General features: G+C 39.2%; 1 protein-coding gene across 1 annotated transcript in view; it reads left to right on the top strand.

Annotated features, from left to right (window-relative positions):
• Nucleotides 1-25545, top strand: part of ADGRG4 (adhesion G protein-coupled receptor G4) — a 152646-nt gene that overhangs the window by 74030 nt on the left and 53071 nt on the right. Inside the window, exons 11-12 of the mRNA XM_004606657.2 lie at nt 335-551; nt 4870-5032. Coding sequence (XP_004606714.2) covers nt 335-551; nt 4870-5032 — 380 coding nt within the window. The remainder of the gene's footprint in view (nt 1-334; nt 552-4869; nt 5033-25545) is intronic.

The raw sequence follows: 25545 nt of genomic DNA, 5'->3' as shown, positions 1-25545 counted from the left end.
CCTTTCCTCTCCTCTGCTCTCCCCTCCTCTCCTCTCCTCTCCCCTCCCCTCCCCTCCCCTCCCCTCTCCTTCTCCTCCCCTCTCCTCTCCATCATTTTGGCCCACATCCAACTACTGTGCTCAGAGGTTACTCCTGACTCTGTGTTCAGGGATCACTTCTGGCGTTATTGTGTGGGTAGGGAGGGCTATATAAAGGTAAACAGCATGCAAGGCAAAAGCCTTAATCTCTCTCCTACCTCTCTAGCCCACAGCTTTCTTTTTCAAAGGAACCAAGGCAGACCAGCCTAGCTACAAACTAAAGAACACACGTTTTACTTTCAATTTTTTCCCTCAGAGAATGCGGATGATGTTGCAGAGCACATTTTAAATTTGATAAAAGAATCTCCCATTCTGGATGAAGAAGAAACAAAGATTATTGTTTCTAAAGTATCTGATATTTCACACTGTAATGAAATAAGTATGAATCTAACCCAGATGATTTTACAAATAATCAATGCTGCTTTGGGAAAGCAGAATGATTCTGCTTCAGATCTGCATGAAGTGAGCAATGAGTAAGTACTTATACTTTGGTGAAATAAATTATTTCATAAAATTTCAAATATGTTATTAGTTCTTTTGCGTATAATACCTACTTTTAAAATGATCTGCTTAATTTGTTTTTCCCATTCCTTTATTGCTGTCATTATTGCAATGTTGGGGTCACACAATTGTTGTGATGCGCTAGGGATCCCAAGCACTCTGTGATGTGGTGCAGTGCTGGGGATGGGATATGTGGCCTCAGACATGCAAGGCAGGTGCTCTACCACTGAAAGACATTTCTGGTTCCATATGACCCCACAATACCACTTCTGGGAATATATCCCAAGGATGCAAAAGAGCACAGTAGAAATGATATCTGTACCTGTATATTCACTGCAGCACTTTTCACAATAGCCAAAATATGGAAACAACCCGAGTGCCCTAAAACAGATGACTGGTTAAAGAAATTTTGGGACTTCTATACAATGGAATACTATGCAGCTGTTAGGAGAGATGAAGTCATGAAATTTGCTTATAAATGAATAAACATGGAGAGTATTATGCTAAGTGAAATGAGTCAGAAAGAGAGGGACAGACATAGAGGGACTGCACTCATTTGTGGAGTATAAAATAACGTCACATGAGGCTGACACCCAAGGACAGTAGATACAAGGGCCAGGGGGATTGCCCCACAGCTGGAAGACTGCTTCATGAGTGGAGGGGAGAAGGCAGATGGAATAGAAAAGGGATCACTAAGAAAATGATGGCTAGAGAAACCAGTTGAGATGGGAGATGCATGCCAAAAGTAGATAATGGACCAAACATGATGACCTCTCAGTGTCTGTGATGCAAGCTATAATTCCCAAAAGTAGAGAGAGAGTATGGGGAATATTTTCTGCCTTAGGGGTAGGGGGAGAGTGGAAAAGGGGGGTATACCTGGGATATTGGTGGTGGGGAATGTGCACTGGTGGAGGGATGGGTGTTTGTTCATTGTGAGATTGTAACCCAAACATGAAAGCTTGTAACTATCTCACGGTGATTCAATAAAATTTTAAAAATAATAATAATAATAATAATAATAATAATAAAGAAACACATTTCTGGGATTAGGATGCCTCTCATCAATTTTGAAGCTCAGTATAATGCTGAGTTAGTTCACCTAACTCTACCTACTTTCAGTTATGAAAGAATACACTTAAATCATAACTGAATCTTGTTAGTAACAACCTTTCAAATCAATAGTAACCCCAACTAAACCACTTATTCATTTCCCCAGCCTTGGTGCGTCCCCCAGTGTACCCATTTTTATAAAAAGTATCCATTGGTGCTTAAATTTAAAAACCTTAAAAATGCTAGCTTCGGGGCTGGAGCAATAGCACAGCGGGTAGGGCATTTGCCTTGCACGCGGCCGACCCGGGTTCGATTCCCAGCATCCCATATGGTCCCCTGAGCACCACCAGGAGTGGATCCTGAGTGCAGAACCAGGAGTAACCCCGGTGCATTCCCAGGTGTGACTCAAAAAGAAAAAAAGAAAGAATGCTAGCTTCCTCCATGTATCTCAGGAGCCAATCAAAGTCTTATATGAATCATTGTATTTAACCCCTTTAAATGTTCCTGGAATTTTTCTCCTCCCCTCCAACGTCACCATAGTTCTTACCCCTCATTGCCTTCTAAGAGAACAAATTAATCTCCCTCCCTCTCCTCTGGCCACTTTATGATATGTCTTCTAGATAGTACTTGCAATAAGCTCAAAATGTATACAGTATCTTAACACTTGAATATGTTAATGAAAACCAACTTTAAGGGAGACAATATTAATGAAAGCAGATCCTCCAGTAATATCCTTTGAATCAGTGTTAGCTGGGATTGCTTTCTCTCCTCAGTGTTGTAATAAGACAACATTATTGAAAGACCTGCTATAAATCACATCATGTCATTCTCTTGCTTTTAAAACCACTCAGTGTCTTTCTATCACATGTAGAATTAAGCCTAAATTTCTTGGTCTATGAAGCCCTGTAGACAACAATTTTATTTAATCTTTAAATTAGTTTTTGGGGATGAGCGCTAGCATTACCTCTGCCTTTTCAGGTGAGGATGCTGAAGCTCAGTGAGCCTATTTGATTTTTCCATACAGTTAGAAATGAAAAGACTTAAGATTTAGACCTCAGTTAGTATGATTCCAAAGCCAGTCCTCTTTTATGTAATAATTCAGAACAATATAATAATCGTGGTTAAAACTACAACAAGTCTTTGGTTAATTAATTTTTATTGACTTATAATTGGTTTACAATATTACAAAGCGCTGACAGATAGTCCCAGGGGTTAAGTCACTTGTCTTTCTTGCAACTGACCCTGGTTTGTTACATGCCACTACATATGGTCTCTTGGGCCCCATGAGTAGTGAAGATCTCAGAGCACAGATCCAGGGGTAAGCTCTGAGCACTGCTGGATGTAGGACCCCCACCCGCAAAATTATAAAATTACAGGATTTTATTTCAAATGTTTAAATGTGTACAATTTTCACCACTCCCTCCACCAAAGTTCCAGGGCCATCCCACCACCAAAAGACATCCCACCTCTCCTCATTTCTCCTACTTCCTTCTTTTTCCCTCTGAGAAAAAAAATCATAATTTTTATTGAGAATAAGAGTTGGTTTTGTTGTTTCCTGCCAGTTTCTTTGCTTTTGGAAGCCATGTTCCACATAGGAGTAAACACATTCAGTTTCATTTTCATGCCTGGCTTATTGTTTCACTCAGCATAATGACTTGCCGATTAATTCTTTTTGTCCCAATAGGATGATTTTATCTTTTTAAAATTTTATTTTCCCCTTACGCCTTATATAAACACTGTGGTTTACAAAGGTGTTCACGACAATTTGCTACAGACATTCAATATACCAACACAAACACCACCACCATTGCACCTTCCCGCCACCACTATCTCCAATTTTCCCAACCACATCTTGCGCCTGCCTCCATAGCAGGGTCTCAATATTTTATGTGGATTGTTATAATTTTCTAGAAGAATGATCAAAAAATATTTCCTCAGTATAAAGTTAGTGCAGATTGTGCATCTCACCATGGAGTTATTAAGTCCTTGTATAAGAGATTACTAAGACATTATTACAGGTTAAGCCTTCCTTCTGTACTGATATTTTGTTAATCAAAATAGGATCCCTTATACATTATATTCCATTGAATCTGGTGTGCTACTCCTTCTTTATCAGTGTTGTAGAGTTCAAGTTGCTCCAGAAAGTCCAAAATTTCTAAAGAGGTGATACAGCTGGAGTTAAAATTTTAATTGGGTAGTGATTTTTTTTTAAATTTTTTAAAATTTTATTGAATAACCATGAGATAGTTACAAGCTTTCATGTTTGGGTTACAATCACACAATGATCAAACACCCATCCCTCAACCAGTGCACATTCTCTACCACCAATTTCCCCACTACAGCCCCATTTCCCACCCTCCCCTGCCCCCATGGCAGACAATATTCCCCATACTCTCTCTCTACTTTTGGGCAATTTGGTTTGCAACACAGATACTGAGAGTTATCATGGTTTTTTTTTAGGTCATCATGTTTGATCCATTATCTACTTTCAGTGCACATCTCCAATTCCGACCGATTCCTCCAGCCATCATCTTAGTGATACCCTCTCTATTCCAGCTGCCTTCTCCCAACTGTTCATGAGGCAGGCTTCCAGCTATGGAGCAGTCTTTCTGGTCCTTGTATTTACTATCCTTGGGTATCAGCATAATACTATGTTATTTTATACTCCACAAATGAGTGTAGTCCTTCTATGTCTGTCCCTCTCTGATTCACTTCACTTAGCATGATATTCTCCATCTCTATCTACTATAAGAAAATTTCATGATGTTATCTCTCCTAACAGCTGTATATTATTCCATTATGTAGAAGTACCAAATTTTCTTTATCCAGTCACCGCAACAGATTAATTTTTGCATGAGGTTTGTCCTGAGCAGCAGAATCGAACCTGTAGCATGGGGGAGATTGTGGAGTGTGAAGTTCTGTTTGGGCAGGTACTGGCCTCACCCACCCTCTCTGGGGTACCCCGGACATCTCAAGCTTGTGCGGGTTTGGAAAGAATCTTGCAACTTGTTGATATCATTTGACTTTATTTATGAGTCTCGGATTTTATCTTTTTTCAAATGACAAAGGAATGTTCCATGAGTATCTAGACCATAGCTTCTTTGCCCATCAGGCCTTTAGGTGGATTGTATGTTGTGGCAGCTGTGCAAGACTTTACATTGAGGACATTTTATAAGGAAGATAGGCTTTTTAAAAATAAAACAGTAAAAGTGATTCTTCTCTTCTGGTGGTTTCTTGTAGAATCCTGAGGATTATTGAACGAGTTGGTCACAAGATGGAATTTTCCGGGAGGATGGCGAATCTAACAGTGGCTAACTTTGCTCTGGCTGTCCTGAGAGTAGACCACATTTTTGAAGGCATGACCTTTAATATTGGCTCTTATGAAGAAGGCACAGATCCTGAGGTGAGTGTTTCTCAGGGAAAGGAGATTCAGTCCCTGGAGGGAGATGTGGTACTTTATATAGATTTTAATTTTCAGGCCACCTTTAAAAAAATTAGACACCATTGAAAGAGACAGACATAGAAAGATTGCACTCATATGTGGAATATAATGTAACTGAGAAGTACAAGTTGGCAACGATGCAACTTCTGGCAGATGTCTCTCTGGACTTAGTTACTAAAATACTAAATTACAGAAACCCAAAACTGAGAGGCCGCTAAGTGTGGTCACTCGACCTCATATCTCTTCATCCTCAGCAATGGAAAACAAATTATCTAATGCTTCCTTTTCAGCAGGTCTGACTTTAGGGGAGGGACTCTCCAAACAATAATAGTGAGTTTTGTTGAAATATTGTATGCAATCAAAATGAAAGTAAAGTGAAATTTATTAGTTACACAGGCGGGGGGGGCTTGGGGGGGGCTCGGGGTGTGGGGGGGTTTGGGGTGTGAGGGGGTGGGGTGGAGCTATACTGGGATTCTTGGTGGTGGAATATGAGCACTGGTGAAGGGATGGGTATTCGAGCATTGTATAACTGAGATTTAAACCTGAAAACTTTGTAACTTTCCACATGGTGACTCAATAAAAAATTAAAAAAAAAATTAGACACCATAGAATTAATGATTTGGTTTCAAAGCATACAATGTTTCAACACCAATCACTTCAACAGTTTCTGCTTCTCTCCACAAATGTTCACTCAACCCACTTTGCCTCCCACTCCCCAGTCTGCTTTTAAGAGAGGCTTTTAAAAAAATTATTGAATCACCATGAGATAGTTACAAGCTTTCATGTTTGGGTTACAATCTCACAATGATAAAACACCCACCCCTCCACCAGTGTACATTCCCACCACCAATATCTCCTGTATACCCCCCCTTTCCCACTTTCCCCTGTGTACATGGCAGACAATATTCCCCATAATCTCTCTCTCCTTTTGGGCATTATGGCTTGCAACAGAGACACTGAGAGGTCATCATGTTTTGTCCATTATCTACTTTTGGCACACATCTCCTATCCTGACTGATTCCTCCAGCCATCATTTTCTTAGTGATCCCTTCTCTATTCCATCTGCCTTCTCCCCTCCGCTCATGAAGCAGGCTTCCAGATGTGGGGCAATCCTCCTGGCCCTTGTATCTACTGTCCTTGGGTGTCAGCCTCATGTGATGTTATTTTATACTCCACAAATGAGTGCAGTCCTTCTATGTCTGTCCTGAAGAGAGGATTTTTATTTGCATCACTCCTGGCGATGCACAGGGGTTACTCCTGGCTCTGCACTCAGGAATTATCCCTGGCGGTGTTCAGGGGACCATCTGGGATGCTGGGAATCAAACCCGGGTCGGCCGCGTGCAAGGCAAATGCCCTACCCGCTGTGCTATAGCTCCAGCCCAAAGAGAGGCTTTTTTAAAAATAATTTTTTGCACTGTGATATTGTTTCTGATAGGGTTTCATACTTAACACTTTACCACCTTTCAGCATCACGTCCTTCTCCCGGTTGAATGCTTCCCTCCACCATAAATGTTGGTCTCTCCCTGTGATATCTCCCGGACTCCTCAAGTGGCATGTTTCCTACTTACCACCAGTTCTCCATGTTTTTTATTTCCATTGTCATTGGGTATTTGTTATTATTCTACATTTATGTTTCTTTATATCCTGCATATGAGAGAGATCATTCTGTGTAGATCTCTCCCTCTGACTAACTTCACTCAACATGATACTCTCCAGATCCCTCCATGTAGCAGTAAATTTCATGCCTTTATCTTCTTCTGATGACTAATATTCCATTGTGTATATATACCATAATTTCTTTATCTAGTCATGTATTCTTGTACACAGGGATTGCTTCCAGATTTTGGCTATTGTGTATAGTGTTGCAAGGAACATGAGGGTGCAAATGTCTTTTCTCCATTTTGTTTGAGCCCTTGGGGATATGTTCCAAGGACTGAAATTGCTGGGTCAAATGGAGGCTCATTTCCTAGAGTTTTTAGGAATGTGTATATTGTTCTCCAGAAATATTGCACCAGTCAACATTACTACCAGAAATGATTGAGACTCTCTTTCTCTTCACAAACATGCCCAAATTGGTAGTTCATGTTCTTTTTCATGTGTGCTAGTCTCTGTGGTGTGAGGTGATATTAAGTTGTTTTTTATTTGCATCCCTCTGATGATGCAGAATGATTCAGAACATTTTTTCATGTGCACCCTATGAAAAATACAAATATCCCAGGGAAGATACGTATATGAAAGACTAACACCTTGGTTGAAATTGTCGTTAGAGGTGTGAATTTTGACACTGTGACCAGAAATTATCTCATGTCTATTTATTATTAAAAACCATTTATGGAATACTTCTGCAAGATGGAACTGCATTTGTTTCTCTTGTACAGATAAACAAACAGAGAAGTAACTTTCTAAAGAACACATAGAGATGGCAGGATTCAAATATATGCCTCTCTGGCTTTAAAGTCTGTACCCTTTGCCAAGCCCTACTCAAAACAATTTGGGAGAATAACAATTTTTATAGTTTTATAGTTAAAGACTATAAAAATACATAATGGAAAATGCAAAGTTTCTATGTATATATTATATGTATATCTGCATAACTCAAACCCCTATTAAGATACAGACCATGTCTACCTATGCTAAAAATCTTCTAATGTCTCCTCATAGTCAATTCCTACAAATCTTTCCTCCATTAGTAATCGGTAGCTTTTTTTCCGTTTCTGAAATTTAAGTAACTGGAATCATGTAATATGTACTCTCTAGTTTATTTTCTGCCATGTAGTATAATGATGGGGATTTGTGAGATGCATGCTTTTGTTTTATTGTTTGTTATTTTTTTCCCTGAATAATTGTCCGTTGCATGGATATGTCACAGGTTGTCTATTCTTTTGTTGTTGGACTTTGCTTAGTTTTGAGCTATTTTAAATAGCACTGAGTTGAATATTTGTGTAAAAGTCTTTGTGTGGACCTATGTTTGCAATATATCTTGGGTAAATAAGATACTTGTTTAAATATGTAAGATCCCATAAAATGATTGTTCATTCTATGATGTGGTTTTTCTTTTTTTATATTGGCCCTTTGCTCATTCCTATTAGTGAAGTACTTGTTAACATCTTTTTGCTAATTTTAAAACTGTGTTGTTTGTCTTCTCGCAGTTGACTTGAATGTATTCTGTATACAAGTCATTTATCAGATAAAGTCAAAAAGTATTTTCTCTGGGGATGGAAAGGCAGCATAAGAGTTAAGGTACTTGCCTTGCAAGTGGCCAACTTTGGTTCAATCCTCAGAATCATATATGGTCCCCTTAACACTTCCAGGAATGATCCATGTTTGAACCCTGAGCACTACCGGGTGTGATTCCAACACATACACACATATGCCACGTTTTCTCTGTGGCTTGCCTATTCATTTTCTTTTTCAATTTTTTCCCTTTTTTGTTTTTTGGTACATACCCGGCAGTCTACTCCCAGAGTGATGCTTAATGATCATTCCAGTTGGTGTTTGGGAGACCAAGTTTTTCTGGGATTTAACCTGGGTCTTGAGAATGCAAAGCATGTGCTACAGCCCTTTAAACTCTCTCTCTAGCCCCCTATTTCTTTTCTTTTTAATTTTTAATTGAATATTCATGGATAGACCCTTACAAAGCTGTTCTTGATTGGGTTTCAGTCATATGATGATCCAACACCCATCCATACCCCCACCAGTGTAATTTCCCACCACCAATGTCCCCAGTTTCCATCCCACTATCCCCCCAGCCCGCCCCCCACCCACCCAGCCTGTCTTTATGGCATGGACTTTTCTTTCTCTCTCTCTCCTTTTGTGCATTACAGGTACTAAGAGGTCATTGTGTTTGTTCGGGGTATTTAGTATTTTTATTGGGATGGTAAGACTGGAGTAGCTTTTTAAAAAAAATGGGTGGCAGCTTCGGGGTGTCGATGTGACTTCCAAGGTTTCCGGATGTACAGGAAGGTGGAGGAGGTAGCCCATCCTGATGCCAGGAAAGCCTGGAGATTTCAGTCACAAAATCTGCATACCTGAATTTTCAGCAGATTATGTTTCAGTGATGTTTATCTGGAGCCGTCAGAGTCCAGCCGAGGGCAGAGCAGCAATTTTGGATTCTGGAGCAAGCGGCTGCCAGGGTCTCTGCTTGGATGGGCACCAGACTGACCACCCCCCCCCCCCGCTCCAATTTAACCAGGTATATTCAGCCTCGTGCAGGTCTGAGATTAACTGTGGATTTTGATCTCTTTCGAGATTTATTTATGGGTCTCTGAAGCAAGGCTGATAAATAAGCTTGTATATCTGAGCCAGAGGTGATTTGTGGGATTCCCACATACTCCCACATCCTAACTTTTGGCCTTTTAATTTCTTGGGAAACTTTGTCCCGAGTTGTCGGGGTCCAATCAGAGACACAGTGACAATTTTGTTGTATCAGGAAGTTTGAAGGCACCATCAGGCTGCTGATGCACTTGCCTGTGGGTACAAGTTCACTTTCTGGCAGCTCCACACCCACTCACTTTTTAAATGGTGACTTTTGATGAACATATGTTGATAGTATCCATTTTTCTCTTTTCTGAATTGTCTAAGAAACATTTGCCTTTCCGCAGGTAACAAAAATAATATTTTGTGCTTTCCTATTGAATTTTTTACATTTAGGACTCTATCCAAATTCATTTCATTACATGTTGTGATTGGTATGAGATATTGTGTGATGTATGCTTTGGAGTTCATTTTCGTTTCAAATAGATGCCCATTAATTCCAGCACTGTTTGTTAAAGACTTTTCTTCTCCCCTAGACTGCTTTGGCTTCTTCAACAAAAGGGCTGAGAATTTGGATCAGTAGTAGTATATTTGCCTCGCATGTGTGAACCTTCCCCACTGAAAAGTACAAACAAATCTTAAACAAAAAAAAGCGAGTGTAAGTGTAGGTTTATTTCTGAGATTTTCTGTTTAATTTATACTTATTTTGTAGATTCCTTTAAAAAAAATTGAATCACCATGAGATACACAGTTACAATGTCATTCGTGATTGGGTTTCAGTCATCCAACAGGGTCCCTTTGTGTACATTTCCCACCAGCAAGGCCCCTGTTTCCCTCCTTTCACTTCCAAAACCCCCAGCCCCCTGCCCCCAGCCTGGCTCTACTGCAAGCGGACTCTCTCTCTCTCTCTCTCTCTCTCTCTCTCTCTCTCTCTCTCTCTCTCTCTCTCCTTTTGGGCATTATGGTTCGCAATACAGGTTTTTGTAGATTCTTATATCACATTGTCTTGATAGCTGTAGTCTTGAAGTCAGGTTCCTGAATCCTTCAAAATTCAGTTACTTTTCAAGATTGTATTGATGATTATTCTAGGTGTTTGGCACAAACATATGATTTTTTCTGATTACAATTTTTGTTGGGGGGGGCACAACCAACAAAGGACTTACTCCTGGCTTTAGGTTCAGGGATCATTCCTGGTGGGCTCTAGGGACCATATGGGGTGCTGAGGATTGAGCCCAGGTGGGCCTCATGCAAGGCAAATTCCCTTCCTGCTATACAATTGCTCTGGCCCCTGGTAAAGAATCTGTACAAAAGGGGCTGGAGCAATAGCACAGCAGGTAGGGCATTTACCTTGCACGCGGCAGACCCAGGTTCGCTTCCCAGCATCCCATTGATCCCCCGAGCACCACCAGGAGTAATTCCTGAGTGCAGAGCCAGGAGTAACCACTGAGCATTGCCAGGTGTGACCCAAAAAAGCAAACAAAAGAATTTGTACAAAAATCTTATTGAGATTATGATTAAAATTGAGTTGAAGTTATTGGTTGGGGTAGAATTAATTTCTTAATAATATGTGTCTTCTAATTTAGGGACATTTATTTTTATCTACTTTAATTTCTTTCAAAATTTTATTTGTAAGTGGAGAGGTGGTACACATGTTTTGTTAAATGTATTTCTAAGTTTGTGGGGTTTTTTTTTTTTGCTTTTGCATCACACCTGGCAATGCTCAGGGGTTACTCCTGGGTCTGTACTCAGGAATTACTAAAGAAGTTGCTCACGGACCATATGGGATGTCAGGGATCGAACTCCAGTTGGCCACGTGCAAGGCAAGTGCTCTACTCACTTGTAATATTGCTCCAGCCTCATAAGCGCATTTCTAAGTATTTTTGTCTTTTGATGATGCAAGTTAATTTTTTCAATTTAATTTTATAATTGTTCATTGACAGCATATAAAATACAATTGATATTTTGTCTATATCTATTTTTATCATAAATTTACTTTTGTATCCTACTGAACTTGCTAAACTCACCAATTCTAGTAGTTATTTTTATTTTTTTCTGGCGGGAGCACACTCAGTTGTACACAGGGCTTGCTTCTGGTTCTATGCTCATCGATCACTCCTTGTCGGGCACAAGGGACTATATGAAGTGATGGGGATCAAACCTGTGCCGGGCGTGTGCAAGGGTAATCACCTACCCTCTGTACTGTTGCTCTGGCCCTTCTAGTAGATTCCTTGGGATTTTCTGTAAGCCAGCATTAAACGGAGAAACTTTTGTGTCTTCCTTGTGCTTTTCGTTTGTTTGTTTGTTTGGTTTTCTCTTCTTCTTGGGTCACACCCAGCGATGCTCAGGTGTTACTCCTGGCTCTGCACTCATGAATTACTCCTGGAGGTGCTTGGGGAAACATATGGGATGCCAGGGATTGAACCTGGTTCAGCTGAGTGCAGAGAAACGCCCTACCCACTCTACTTTTGCTCCAGCCACTTCCTTCTGTTCTTTATTCCTTTTTTCCTTACTATGTTGTTAACACATCCAATAGAATGTTGAATGGAAGCGGCTACAGTGGACATTTCATAGTTCTTGGTATTAGGAAAAATTGTTTTAACATTAAAGTGATGTTAGACATGCACTACTTTTGTTTGGCTTTTAGGTGTTCTTTATTTGATTGAGGAAGTTACCTTCCATTCCTGGTTGGCTGCAAAAAATCTTATTATGAATGGTTGTCAATTTTTTCAAATCTATTTCTGTGCTTCTTACATTGATATTTTAAGTTTTCTCCTTTATTCTTCTAATATGATGAATAGTGTTGATTTTAAAATTTTAAACCAATCTTGTATTCCTGGAAGAAACCTTTCACCATTTTAAAATATTGCTACTTTCAACCTGTTAAATATTTTATTTTTTTTGCTTTGTGAATCACACCCGACGATGCACAGGGGTTATTCCTGGCTCTGCACTCAAGAATTACTCCTGGCATTGTTCAGGGAATTATATGGGGTGCTGGGAATCGAACCCGGGTCGGCTGCATGCAAGGCAAACACCCTATCCTTTGTGCTACAGCTCCAGATCCCTGTTTATATTTTCTTAAGTGTTTGGGCAGTTTTGTTCATGAAAGATGTTGATCTAAAATGTTCTTTTTTCTATTTGTTTTCTCCATCAGCTTTGGATTATGGTTTCACTAACTTTATAAAAGCTAGATGGAAAATAGTACCTCTTCTACTTTTAGAATTTTGGAATATTAGTGTTCTTTCTTCATTTAATGCTTGATAATGTTCACTAAGAAACTCTCTAGGTATGGAATTTTTGTGGGAAGTATTTTGATAGCAAATCTAATTTAATTGGAGGATATAATGACATTCAGATATTCTGATTATTCTTGTGTCTTTTGGTTAGTTTTATTTATTTATTTATTTATTTTTATTTATTTATTTTTCATTAGTGAATCACCGTGAGGGTACAGTTACAGATTTACTCATCTTTGTGCTTTTGTTTCCCTTATACCAAGTTCGAGAACCCATCCCTTCACCATTGCCCATTCTCCACCACCAGTAAACCCAGCATCCCTCCTACCCTCCCCAATCCCATCTCCCCCCACCCCACCCTGCCACTGTGGCAGGGTATTCCCTTTTGTTCTCTCTCTCTGATTAGGTGTTGTGGTTTGCAATAAAGGTGTTGAGTGGCCATTGCGTTCAGTCTCTAGTCTACATTTGGCAAGCGTCACCCCTCCCCCACATGACCTCCGACCACATTTTACTTGGTGTTCCCTTCTCTGAGTTGCCCAGAATGAGAGTCCAGCCTCCAAGCCATGGAGTCAACCTCCTAGTACTTATTTCTACTATTCTTGGGTGTTAGACTCCTAGTCTGTTATTCTATATTCCACAGATGAGTGCAATCTTTCCATGTCTGTCTCTCTCTTTCTGACTCATTTCACTTAGCATGATACTTTCCATGCTGATCCACTTATATGCAAAATTCATGACCTCCTTTTTCCTAACAGCTGCATAGTATTCCATTGTATAGATATACCAACGTTTCTTCAACCAGTCATCTGTTCTAGGGCACTCGGGTTTTTTCCAGATTCTGGCTATTGTAAACAGTGCTGCGATGAACATATAAGTGCAGATGTCATTTCGACTATACCTTTTTGCTTCTCTGGGATATATTCCCAGCAGTGGTATTGCTGGGTCAAATGGGAGCTCAATTTCTAAGTTTTTGAGAGTCGTCCATATTGTTTTCCAAAAGGGCTGAACCAGTCTGCATTCCCACCAGCAGTGTAGAATGGTTAGTTTTATTTTTTCTAAGAATTGTTTAACTTGTTGGGCTTGGTAGCAATAATTGTTCACAATATTCTTTAAATTTTTTTTAATCATTTATTGATTTTTTAATTAGTGAGTCACAGTGAGGGTATAATTACAGATTCACACATTTTCATGCTTGTTTTACCCTCATGCAATGTTCGAGAGCCCATCCCTCCACTAGTGTCCATTCTCCACCACTTATGAACCCAATATCCCTCCCTCCTCCCTACCCCATCCCCCCACCCCACTCTGCCTCTGTGGCAGAGCATTCCAATTTGTTCTCTCTCTCTCCTTTTGGGTGTTGTGGTTTGCAATAGGGTTATTGAGTGGCCATCATGTACAGTATCTAGTCTACTTTCAGCAATCATCTCCCTCCCCGCTCGGGATTTCTAATCACATCTTACTTGGTGTTCCCTTCTCTATCTGGGATGACTTTCCACTAGCGTTGTTCACAATATTCTTATTATTTATTAATATCTGTAGGATTCACAGGAGTGATCAGCATTTTTTCCTCTAAACATCAGATTGTAAATATTGTAGGTTTTTTTTTAACTCACAGGCGTGATCTGTTTGCTGCACATTTTATTTTCCTAGTCTCTTGTCTCTCTCTTTTCTCTTCTTTTTATTTACACTCTTTAAACATTAAGTACACAAGTCATGCCTAGTGGATTTAGACCTACTAACCAATTTGTCAAACTGTGAAGGAATTTTTAAAAGAATTCTTACCTCTTATATTGTGTTGAGTGAAGTAAGCCAGAAGAAGAAAGACAGACACAGGATGATCTCACTTATCTGTAGTATATAGAATACTGGATGAGGAAAATATTGTAGGAAAGGGGGCCTACCTTGATCACTCTTGACCACAGTATTTAGAAAAAAGGTCAGAGAAGGGGGAAAGAAGAGAACAGAAAGTAATAGGTGAGCAGGCATCAGGGCTTCAGTTATAATGGTGATATGGTTGAGGGCTATAGCCATATATTCAAAACACAGACTCAACAACACTGAAAACATGAGATCTAAGCTTCAGTCACTGAGACTTTGTAATGTGTCTGTCAAGTTGAGACGGAGATGTGATGGGGGTTTAGGGTGGGAAGAGAATATGGGAACACTAGTAGAAGGAAGTTGACACTAGTGGTGGGATTGGTGTTGAAATATTATGTGCCTAAAACTCAAGTATTAATAACTTTATAAGTCACAGTTCTTTAATTAAATTAAAATTTTCATTTAAAAATAATTCCATCTTAGTCACATGGCTTATGATTTTACAATATTATCAATGATAGGGTTTCATGAGTAAACATCCGAACACCACCCACCCCAATGAGAGTGTCTGTTTCCCTCCAGCATTGTCTCAGAGACCCTCTTCACTCTCCTCCACACCTTCCCTGTCTCAACACCTCCCTTCTCCTGGCTTCTACATCTCACTCTCCTGGTAAGCTCAGTTCCATAGACTTGGATTCTGTTGCTTTTGGCCTTTTAAAAACATTTAACTTTTTAATTAAGGTACTCTGATTTACAAAGTTGTTAATAATAGAGTTGTTTCAGGCATGTACTAATACAAATCCCACCACTAGTGTAACCTTCCCTTCACCAATGTCCCTCTTATCCCAAGTCTGCCCCCTTGGCAGGGACATAACAAATTACATTGTTTGCTCCAACAAAACATAAAGGAATGGCAAATGCAATTATCAGAAAATAAATCAATGAAAGTCAGTTTGAGGCCTTTTGTTGTTCCCCTACGATGCTTCTTTATTCTGACTGACTTCACTCAGCACAATACCGCTGGTTCCATCCACAGAGTGGCAAATTGCATCATTTCCTCTTTTCTTACAATAGAGTAGTGTCCCATTGTGTTTACATATCACAGTTTCTTTGTCTGGTCATTAATTCTTGGACAACTAGGTTGGTTCCAGATTTTGGCTTTTGTAAATAGCACTGCAACGAACATACAAGTGCAAATGTCTTTTCTGATTAGTCTTTGAGCCATTGGGGTAGATGCCCAGGAATAGAATTATTAAGTCATATGAAAGTTCAATTCTTTGTTTTCTGAGGAGTGCCCATACTGTTTTCCAGAAAGCTTAAATCAATCAGTATTTCCAATGAAATTTTTATGGCTGTTTCAGGGATTGAACCCAGGACCTTGAACATGCAAGGCAAGTGCCCTACCACTCTATCCCAGACTCCAAATTTCCCTGTCTCTGATCTCTGATCCTTCATTCGTCATTGATATTGATAATATCTCTGTTTGCTCTCTCTTTTCTTGATAAGTGTAGCTAGGGATTTTTTTTCTATTTTTGAGTACTTTACAACACCCAACTTTGGTTTTGTTAATTTTCTTTATTATTTGTTTTCTATTTTGTTAATATCTATGCTTATCTTTATTTCCTTCCGTGAGCCTAATTTAGGTTTGTTTTACTGTTTCTTAGTTTGTTAAGGTGGGTTCATAGGTTTTTGATTTTAGACCTTTCTTCTTTTCTTATAGAATCATTAAAAGCTATAAATATCTTGCTAAGCTTTGCTTTAGCTATGGTCTGCAAGTTTTAATATCTCATTTTTATAATTTAAAATACTTTCTTTTTTTGCTTCTCGGGTCACACCCAGCGATGCTCAGGGGTTACTCCTGGCTTTGCACTCAGGAATTACTTCTGGTGGTGCTTGGGGGACCATATGGGATGCCAGGGATTGAACCCAGGTCGGCTGCATGCAAGGCAAACGCCCTACCCCCTGTACTTTGGCTCCAGCCTCTACTTTCTAATTTTTAATGTAATCGATGAATTATTCAAGAGTATGTTCTTTTTTTTTTAAAAAAAAAAGAGTATGTTCTTTAAATTCCGAGTATCTGGGATGGGTATATCTAAGATATATTATTATTGATTTCTTATTTATTTACTTTTGTCACAGAATATACTCAGTATAATTTCAATCCACTTAAACTGAGGCTTGTTTCATGGCTTAGTGTATAGTGTTTCAATATTTTTGGTTTGTTTGGGAGGCCACACCTGTTGGTGCTCAGAGCGTACTCCTGGCTGTGCACTCAGGGATCACTTCTGGAGGTACATGTGGTGCTGGGAATCAAATCTGGGTCAGACACATGCAAGGCTGGTTCCTTACCCTCTGTGCTATCTCTCCATTCCTTATCTTTGTGTATCATGCACTGGAATATCTTGTTTTATGTGTACTTGAAAAAAAGTCCATTGCAGCCTGAGAGATAGTATTGGGGTGAAGGTAATTATAGTGCATGCAGCGAATTCCAGTTTCTTCAGTGAATCTCAAGATAGTTGATAATGTCCTCAGATCCAAATTTAGAGGGGTGTTTAATCTCTATACTTGATTATGACACTGTGTTACTCCCTGCAGTCCTATCAAACTTTTCCTCATTTATTTGGGAGCAAATAATTGAACTTATTAAGTGAATAACACTTATATTGTATCTTCCTTTTGTGTGCTGTTTTGGGCTACACCTGGCTGTATTCAGGGCTTATTTCTGACTCTCGATCCAGGGATCATTCGTGGCAGGGCTTGAGGGACCATATGTGGTTCCAGCAACTGAACCTGGGTTGGCTGGATGTAAGGCAAGAGCCTTATCTCTCTGGGCCGTATTATTGCTTCTCAATACTTACTCGAATGCTAATTTATTTCCCTGTATGAGAAGGTCTTTAACTTTGTCTTTCTACACTTAATTCCTGATTGTGTTCAAGAGACCATGTGATGTCAAACTTGAACCTGGACCTCACACGTGCAAAGTATGTGCGTAAGCCCTTTGAGCTATCTCCCCAACCCTTATAGAATTTGATTTTAATAATTTTTGGGGGGATCAATTTGGGTAATGTCTGTTGGTGTTCAGGTCTTACTTCTGACTTTGTGCTCAGGAGATCATATGTGGTACCAGGGATTGAACCTGAGTTGGCCCCATGCAAAGCAAGAGCCTCAACCCATGTACAATCCCTTTGAACCTTTTATTTAGTTTTAATGTCATGTCAATATTCTTATGCTTATTATATATATATATATATATTCCCTCTCGGAGAAACTGGAAAGCTGCTGAGAGTATCTCGCCTGCAGGGCAGAGCCTGGCAAACTACCCGTGGTGTATTCCAGATGCCAAAAACAGTAACAAGTCTCACAATGGAGATGTTACTGGTGCCTGCTCGAGCAAATCGATGAACAATGGGGCGACAGTGCTAAAAAAGTACTATTATATATACATATATATCTCCTACATATAATGTAACTTCCTATAATTATCTTCATAGTTAAATCACACTTCTTTTAGATTGTGTATAGTTTGTGTTTCACTTTTTAATCTATTTTACAAATATCTGCCTTTTAATTGTCTCATATAGTCCTTTAACACCTGATGTGCTTTTTGGTAGCTGAGGACTACCATTCTATTTTACTTTCTCATCCTCTTTGCCTGTTGCCCGTGGGTTTGTTTAAACACTTTACAATTGCATTTACTGATACATTTAATCTTTAGCTATATCTATTTGCATTATTTTCTGAGTGGTAGCTCTATAGGTTACAGTTGAGGGTGGTACTTGGTTGTTCTTAGCGCTTGTTCATGGTGGGACTAAGGGGACCATATTCAGTTCTTGGGATTCAAACTGGAGTCAGTTGCAAGGCAAGCACCTTATCCTCAATACTATCTCTCTGGTCCTGCAGCTTTGCATTTTACTTTCATATTGAGTTCATATTATAACATTTCACGTAAAATCTAGAAACTTTCAAAATGCATACTCCTCACAAACTCTGTCCCTCAAGCTGTAGTTGTCACCTACTAATATTAGAAATCTCAGAAACCAATGTTATAGTCATTGCTTTTAGAATTTCTATGAAATCAAGGGAAAAATAGTTTTTTAATTATTAACTTAGACGCTTTTCATTAAATGTTCTTCATTCCTTCCTAAAGGTCAGTATTCTGTCTGGTAATGTTCGCTTCAACTTGAAAATCTTCATTTAGCATTTCTTAAAGTACCAGGTCTAATGGAAATTAATTTCCTTAGTTTTAATTTGTCTGAGAATATTTCTGTTTCACCTTTATTCTTTGTGGTGGTGATGGTACCAGAGAGAAAAAACAGGGCCTCATACAGGCAAGATATATTTTATCACTGGGCCAAATCTCTGGCTGCCTTTATTCTTGAAGATTATTATGGTGTATTTTAAAATTTTGAATTGGCAGAATTTTCCTAAAGAAGTTTATATATGTTGTTTTACTATTTTCTGATCTGGATACTTTCTTATGATAAATCAATAATCATTTAAATTTTTGTTTCTACGTAATATGTAATTTTTCTTGTATTGTTTTCAAAGTTTGCTATTATTTTTGCAGTTTCAGTACAATGTTTCTAGGATTTCTTTTTCTTTGCGCTTAACCTTTAGGAATCTTTGCTTCTTGAATCTGTAAATTTATATCTTTCACCAAATATGGCAAGATTACCATCATGGTTTCTTAAAATATTGCTTCCTCACATTTTCCTATCTTCTCTCCTTTGGGGATCCCAATAACATGTATGTAAACTTTTATTTATACACTCTCTGAAACTCTGTTAATATTTTAGATGCTCTTTATTTGTCTGTTAGCATAATTTCTATTGATCTTCAAGTTCACTGACCCTTGTTATCTTCTATTATACTACTAAATCCATCTGGTACTATTAGAATTTTCCATGCTATATTTTTCTCAAATTTTATTTAATTAAAGCACTGTGAGTTACAAAGTTATTCATAGTTGGGTTTTTGACATACAATGTTCCATCTCTGATTCCCCCACCAGTGTCAATTTCCCTCCAGCATTGTTCCCATGCTCCCTCTCCATAACCCCAACCTGTGATCTTGACAAGTCTTGCTGTCAAAGTTTGGGTTTTGTGATTTCAGTGTTGTTGAGTGTATGGTTTGATTATTTAGATCTATGATTTCTTTTTTTTATAATTTATTTATTTTTAATTAGAGAATCACCGTGAGGGTACAGTTACAGATTTATACACTTTTGTGCTTCTACTTCCCTCATACAAAGTTCGGGAACCCATCCCTTCACCAGTGCCCATTCTCCACCACCCGTAAACCCGGCGTCCCTCCCACCCTCCCCAATCCCATCTCCCCCCCACCCCACCCTGCCACTGTGGCAGAGCATTCCCTTCTGTTCTCTCTCTCTAATTAGCTCTTGTGGTTTGCAATAAAGGTGTTGAGTGGCCGCTGTGCTCAGTCTCTAGCCCTCATTCAGCCCGCAACTCCCTTCCCCCACATGGCCTTCAACTACAATGTAGTTGGTGATCGCTTCTCTGAGTTGCCCTTTCCCCGGAACGTGAGGCCAGCCGCGAAGCCATGGGGTCAACCTCCTGGTACTTATTTCTACAGTTCTTGGGTATTAGTCTCCCACTCTGATATTCTATATACCATAGATGAGTGCAGTCTTTCTATGTCTGTCTCTCTCTTTCTGACTCATTTCACCCAGCATGAAACTTTTCATGCCCATCCACTTAACTACAAAATTCTTGACTTCCTTTTTTCTAACAGCTGCATAGTATTCCATTGTATAGATGTACCAAAGTTTCCTCAACCAGTCATCCGTTTTGGGGCATTCGGGTTTTTCCCAGATTCTGGCTATTGTAAACAGTGCTGCGACGAACATATAAGCGCAGATGTCATTTCGACTATACTTTTTTGCTCCTCTGGGATATATTCCCAGCAGTGGTATTGCTGGGTCAAATGGGAGCTCAACCTCTAAATTTTTGAGAATCGTCCATATTGTTTTCCAAAAGGGCTGAGCTAGTCGGCATTCCCACCAGTAGTGTAGAAGGGTCCCTTTCTCCCCACATCCTCTACAACAGTGGTTGCTTTTGTTCTTTTGGATGTGTGCTAGTCTCTGTGGTGTGAGGTGGTATCTCATGGTTGTTTTGATCTGCATCTCTCTGATGATTAGTGATGTAGAGCACTTTTTCATGTGCCTTTTGGCCATTCGTATTTCTTCCTTGGTAAAGTTTCTGTTCATTTCTTCACCCCATTTTTTGATGGGGTTGGATGTTTTCTTTTTGTAGAGTTCAACCAGTGCTTTATATACCATTGATATCAACCCCTTATCTGATGGGTATTGTGTAAATATCCTTTCCCATTCTGTGGATAGTCTTTGTATTCTGGTCACTGTATCTTTTCCGGTGCAGAAGCTTTTTAGTTTAATGTAGTCCCATTTGTTGATCTCTGTTTTTACTAGATTGCTTAGTTCCATGTCACGTTTGAAGATACCTTTATCTTCAATATCGTGGAGGGTTTTGCCGACCTTGTCTTCAATGTACCTTATGGTTTGTGGTCTGATGTTGAGGTCTTTAATCCATTTTGATCTGACTTTTGTGCATGGTGTCAGGTCAAGGTCTAAGCCCATTTTTTTGCATGTGGTTGTCCAGTTGTGCCAGCACCATTTGTTAAAGAGGCTTTCCTTGCTCCACTTCACATCTCTTGCTCCCTTATCAAAGATTAGATGATCATACATTTGGGGTTGTGTGTAGGGATATTCCACCCTATTCCATTGGTCTACGGCTCTGCCTTTGTTCCAGTACCATGCTGTTTTAATTGTTACCGCTTTGTAGTAGAGTTTAAGGTTGGGGAGGGTGATGCCTCCCATCATCTTTTTCCCAAGAATTGTTTTAGCTATCCTTGGACGTTTGTTATTCCATATGAATTTTAGGATTGCTTGATCCATTTCTTTGAAGAATGTCATGGGTATACTTATAGGGATCGCATTGAATCTGTATAATGCTTTAGGGAGTATTGCCATTTTGACAACATTGATTCTCCCTATCCACGAGCAGGGTATATGTTTCCATTTCCTCATGTCCTCTTTGATTTCATGGAGTAGCGTTTTGTAGTTTTCTTTGTAAAGGTCTTTTACTTCCTTGGTTAAGCTGATTCCGAGGTACTTGATTTTCTGGGGCACGATTGTGAATGGGATTGCTTTTTTCATGTCCCTTTCCTCTGCCTCATTGTTTGCATATATGAAGGCCATGGATTTTTGGGTATTGATTTTGTAGCCTGCAACTTTACTGTATAAGTCTATTGTTTCTAAGAGTTTCTTAGTAGAGGTTTTAGGCTTCTCTAGATATAGTATCATGTCGTCTGCAAATAGTGAGAGTTTGATTTCTTCCTTTCCTATCTGGATGCCCTTAATCTCTTTTTCTTGTCTAATAGCTATCGCAAGTACTTCCAGTACTATATTGAAGAGGAGTGGTGAGAGTGGGCATCCTTGTCTTGTGCCCGATCTCAGAGGAAAGGCCCTTAGTTTTTCCCCGTTGAGGATAATGCTTGCCGTAGGCTTGTGATAGATGGCTTCGACTATCTTGAGGAAAGTTCCTCCAAACCCCATTTTGGCGAGGGTTTTCATCATGAAAGGATGTTGGATCTTGTCAAATGCTTTCTCTGCATCTATTGATATGATCATATGTTTTTGTCTTTACTTTTGTTGATATGCTGGATTATGTTGATTGATTTCCGAATGTTAAACCATCCTTGCATCCCTGGGATGAATCCCACTTGGTCGTGATGTATGATCTTTTTGATGAGTTGTTGGATCCTATTTGCTAGTATTTTGTTGAGGATCTTCGCATCGGTGTTCATCAGGGAAATTGGTCTGTAATTTTCTTTCTTAGTGGTGTCTTTGTTTGCTTTTGGTATTAGGGAGATATGTGCTTCATAGAAACTGTTTGGGAGAGTTCCTGTTTTTTCAATTTCCTGGAAAAGTTTGAGGAAAACAGGCAATAGGTCTTCTTTAAATGTTTGGAAGAATTCGCCAGTGAAACCATCTGGGCCTGGGCTTTTGTTTTTGGGGAGGTTTTTGATTACAGTTTCAATTTCCTTAACATTGATGGGTCTATTCAGGTATTCCAGATCTTCTTTCTTCAGTGTTGGGAGATTGTAGGAATCAAGGAATCCATCCATTTCCTTTAGGTTCTCCTTTTTTGTGGCGTAAAGATCTTCAAAGTAGTCTCTAATGATCTTTTGAATCTCACTGGTTTCTGTTATGATGTCCCCCTTTTCATTTCTGATTCGATTTATTAGAGTTTTCTCTCTTTCTTTCTTTGTGAGTCTTGCTAGCGGTTTATCAATCTTATTTATTTTCTCAAAGAACCAACTCTTTGTTTCATTGATCTTTCGGATTGTTTTTTTGGTTTCGATGTCATTAATTTCTGCTCTAATTTTTATTATTTCTTTCCTTCGGTCTGGTTTGGAGTCCTTTTTCTGGTCCTTTTCTAAGGTCTTGAGTCGTGAAGTCAAGCTATCTATGTGGGTCCTTTCTTCCTTCCTGAGGAATGCTTGGAGAGCTATAAATTTTCCCCTTAACACGGCTTTAGCTGTGTCCCATAGGTTTTGGTAGCTCGTGTCTTCATTCTCATTAGTTTCTAAGTATCTTTTGATTTCTTCCTTAATTTCCTTCCTGACCCACTCATTGTTCAACATTGAATTGTTTAGTTTCCAGGTGTTTGATTTGATTTTCCGTGTTTGTGAGTGGTTAGCTTCTATCTTCAGTGCATCGTGGTCTGAAAAAATGGTTGATACAATTTCTATTTTTCCGATTCTATTGAGGTATGTTCTGGGGCCCAGTACATGGTCTATTTTAGAAAATGTTCCGTGTGCACTGGAAAAGAATGTGTATTCTTTCTTTTTGGGGTGTAAGGCCCTGTATAGGTCTATTAGGCCTCTCTCTTCAATTTCTTCTTTCAGAGTCAGTGTTTCCTTGTTGAGTTTTGTTCTTGTGGATCTATCTAGAGGCGATAAGGCCGTATTGAAGTCTCCGACTACAATTGTGCTGTTAGTGATGTCCTCTTTGAAGTCTGTTAGGAGTTGTTTTAAATATTTAGCCGGTCATTTGTTAGGAGCATATACGTTTAAGAGTGTGATTTCTTCCTGTTGTACATATCCCTTGATAAACAGAAAATGACCTTGGCTGTCCCTTTTGATCTTTTTCATCCTAAAATCTATGTTGTCGGATACCAGGATGGCCACTCCAGCTTTTTTAAGGGGGTTGTTTGCTTGGATGATTGTTTTCCATCCTTTGACTTTGAGTCTATGTTTACTCTGTTTGTTCAGGTGTGTTTCTTGCAGGCAACAGAATGTTGGGTTTAATTTCCGGATCCATTTAGCCACTCTGTGTCTCTTGATAGGTGCATTTAGGCCATTGACATTGAGAGAGATTATTGTGATGTGGTTTTGTGTCATCTTTCTGTGGGATTTGTTGTTCTTATGGGGCTCCTCCTTGTCTTACAGTAGCCCCTTTAGACCTTCTTTCAAGATTGGTTTTGAGTCTATGAAGGACCTGAGCTGTTGTTTATCCGAGAAGTAGTGTATGGTTCCTTCGAGTTTGAGTGAGAGTTTAGCCGGATAAAGTATTCTTGGTGAGGCATTCATTTCGTTGAGTTTTTTCACTATGTCCCACCATTGTCTTCGGGCTCGGAGGGTTTCTTCTGACAGATCGGCCGTTAATCTGAGGGGTGCTCCTTTGTATGTGATTTCCTTCCTTGACCTTGCTGCTTGCAGAATTGTGTCTCTATCCATGGTATCCGTCATTCTGACTATGATATGCCTTGGGGTCTTTTTATTCGGGTCTCTTAGATCTATGATTTCTTAACACCAACAAAGTATCTGAATACCCTTGACCCCTGCCATATTGCTTCTCATCTCTCTCTTCTCCCCTTCCCTTTCACTCGATTTATTTTCTTCTCCTCCCTATAGTCTGAGGCCAAGGATGCTAAGCATTAACCCTTCAATCCATTGTATTTCCTCATCCAGTTACTCTAAATACCACAGCGTTCTCCTGGCTTACTTCATTTAACATGCTATATTCCAGTTCCAGCAATGTTGTAATATATTTTTAAAATTCTGCAAGTATACTTTCATTTATTTCTTCTGTTTCTCTATTGCTATTTACCATGTCACATACTTTCAGTCCTATATTATCTATATTATCTTTAAATATGAGCATATAGGACAGAGATACTACAGAGGGGAAGACACTTTAAATTTATTTTTTTAAATCTCTGTAAGATACACAGTTACAAAGTTTTCATGACTGGGTTTCAGTCATACAATGTTCCAACACCACCTCTTCACCAGTGTACATTTACCACTACGAATGTGTCCAGCTTCCTTCCTGCCACCCCCCCCCGCCGCCACACACAAACACATCCTGCCTCTATGGCAAAATTTTATTTTCTCTCTCAGACTTTTTAAATAATTGAATGAATTACTGAGTATCTCACAGTAATTCAATTAATAGATAAAAGTTGTTCATGACTGAGTTTCAGTCATACAATATTCCAACACACATCTCTTCACCAGTGTACATTGCCCACCACCAATGCCCCCAGTTTCCCTTCTGCCATCTCCACCCCAGCCTGCCTCGATAGCAGACAGTTTTCTTCTCTTTCTCTCTCACTCTCTCTTTCTCTCTCTGGTTCTCTATATCTTTTCTTTTGAGCATTATGGTTTGCAATACAGGTACTGAAAGATTAGCATTATGGTTTGTAATACAGGTACTAAAAGATTTACAGAGGTTAAGATTATTGCCTTGCATGTGGCTGACACCATTTTGATCCCGGAACTGAACTATATATGGTTCTCCCCAAGCATCACCATGAGTTATCCCTAAGCACAGAGATAGGAGTAAGCCCCGAGAACCTTGGGGTATTTCCCTGCTACCAATGTGAGCATAATTATACCAGTTGCATAAAATCGTTTGTCTGTTAACATTTTAGGTATTTGTAGATTGATAGTCATCTTGTTATCCAAGATTGGTACTCTTTTTATTATTGAAATTGGGTGACATTTGTTAGTTTTTTTTACATAGCAGGCAATTAAGTATTATGTACAGAATATTGCCAATTTTGTACTCAATATTGTACTGAATATTATGTTGAATATCGTACCAAATATTAAAATTATGCA

This window comes from Sorex araneus, chromosome X (genome assembly GCF_027595985.1).
Source record: "Sorex araneus isolate mSorAra2 chromosome X, mSorAra2.pri, whole genome shotgun sequence".
NCBI lineage: Eukaryota > Metazoa > Chordata > Mammalia > Eulipotyphla > Soricidae > Sorex > Sorex araneus.
Note: the sequence above shows the minus strand (reverse complement) of the source record. Positions and strands in the feature narration are given on the sequence as shown.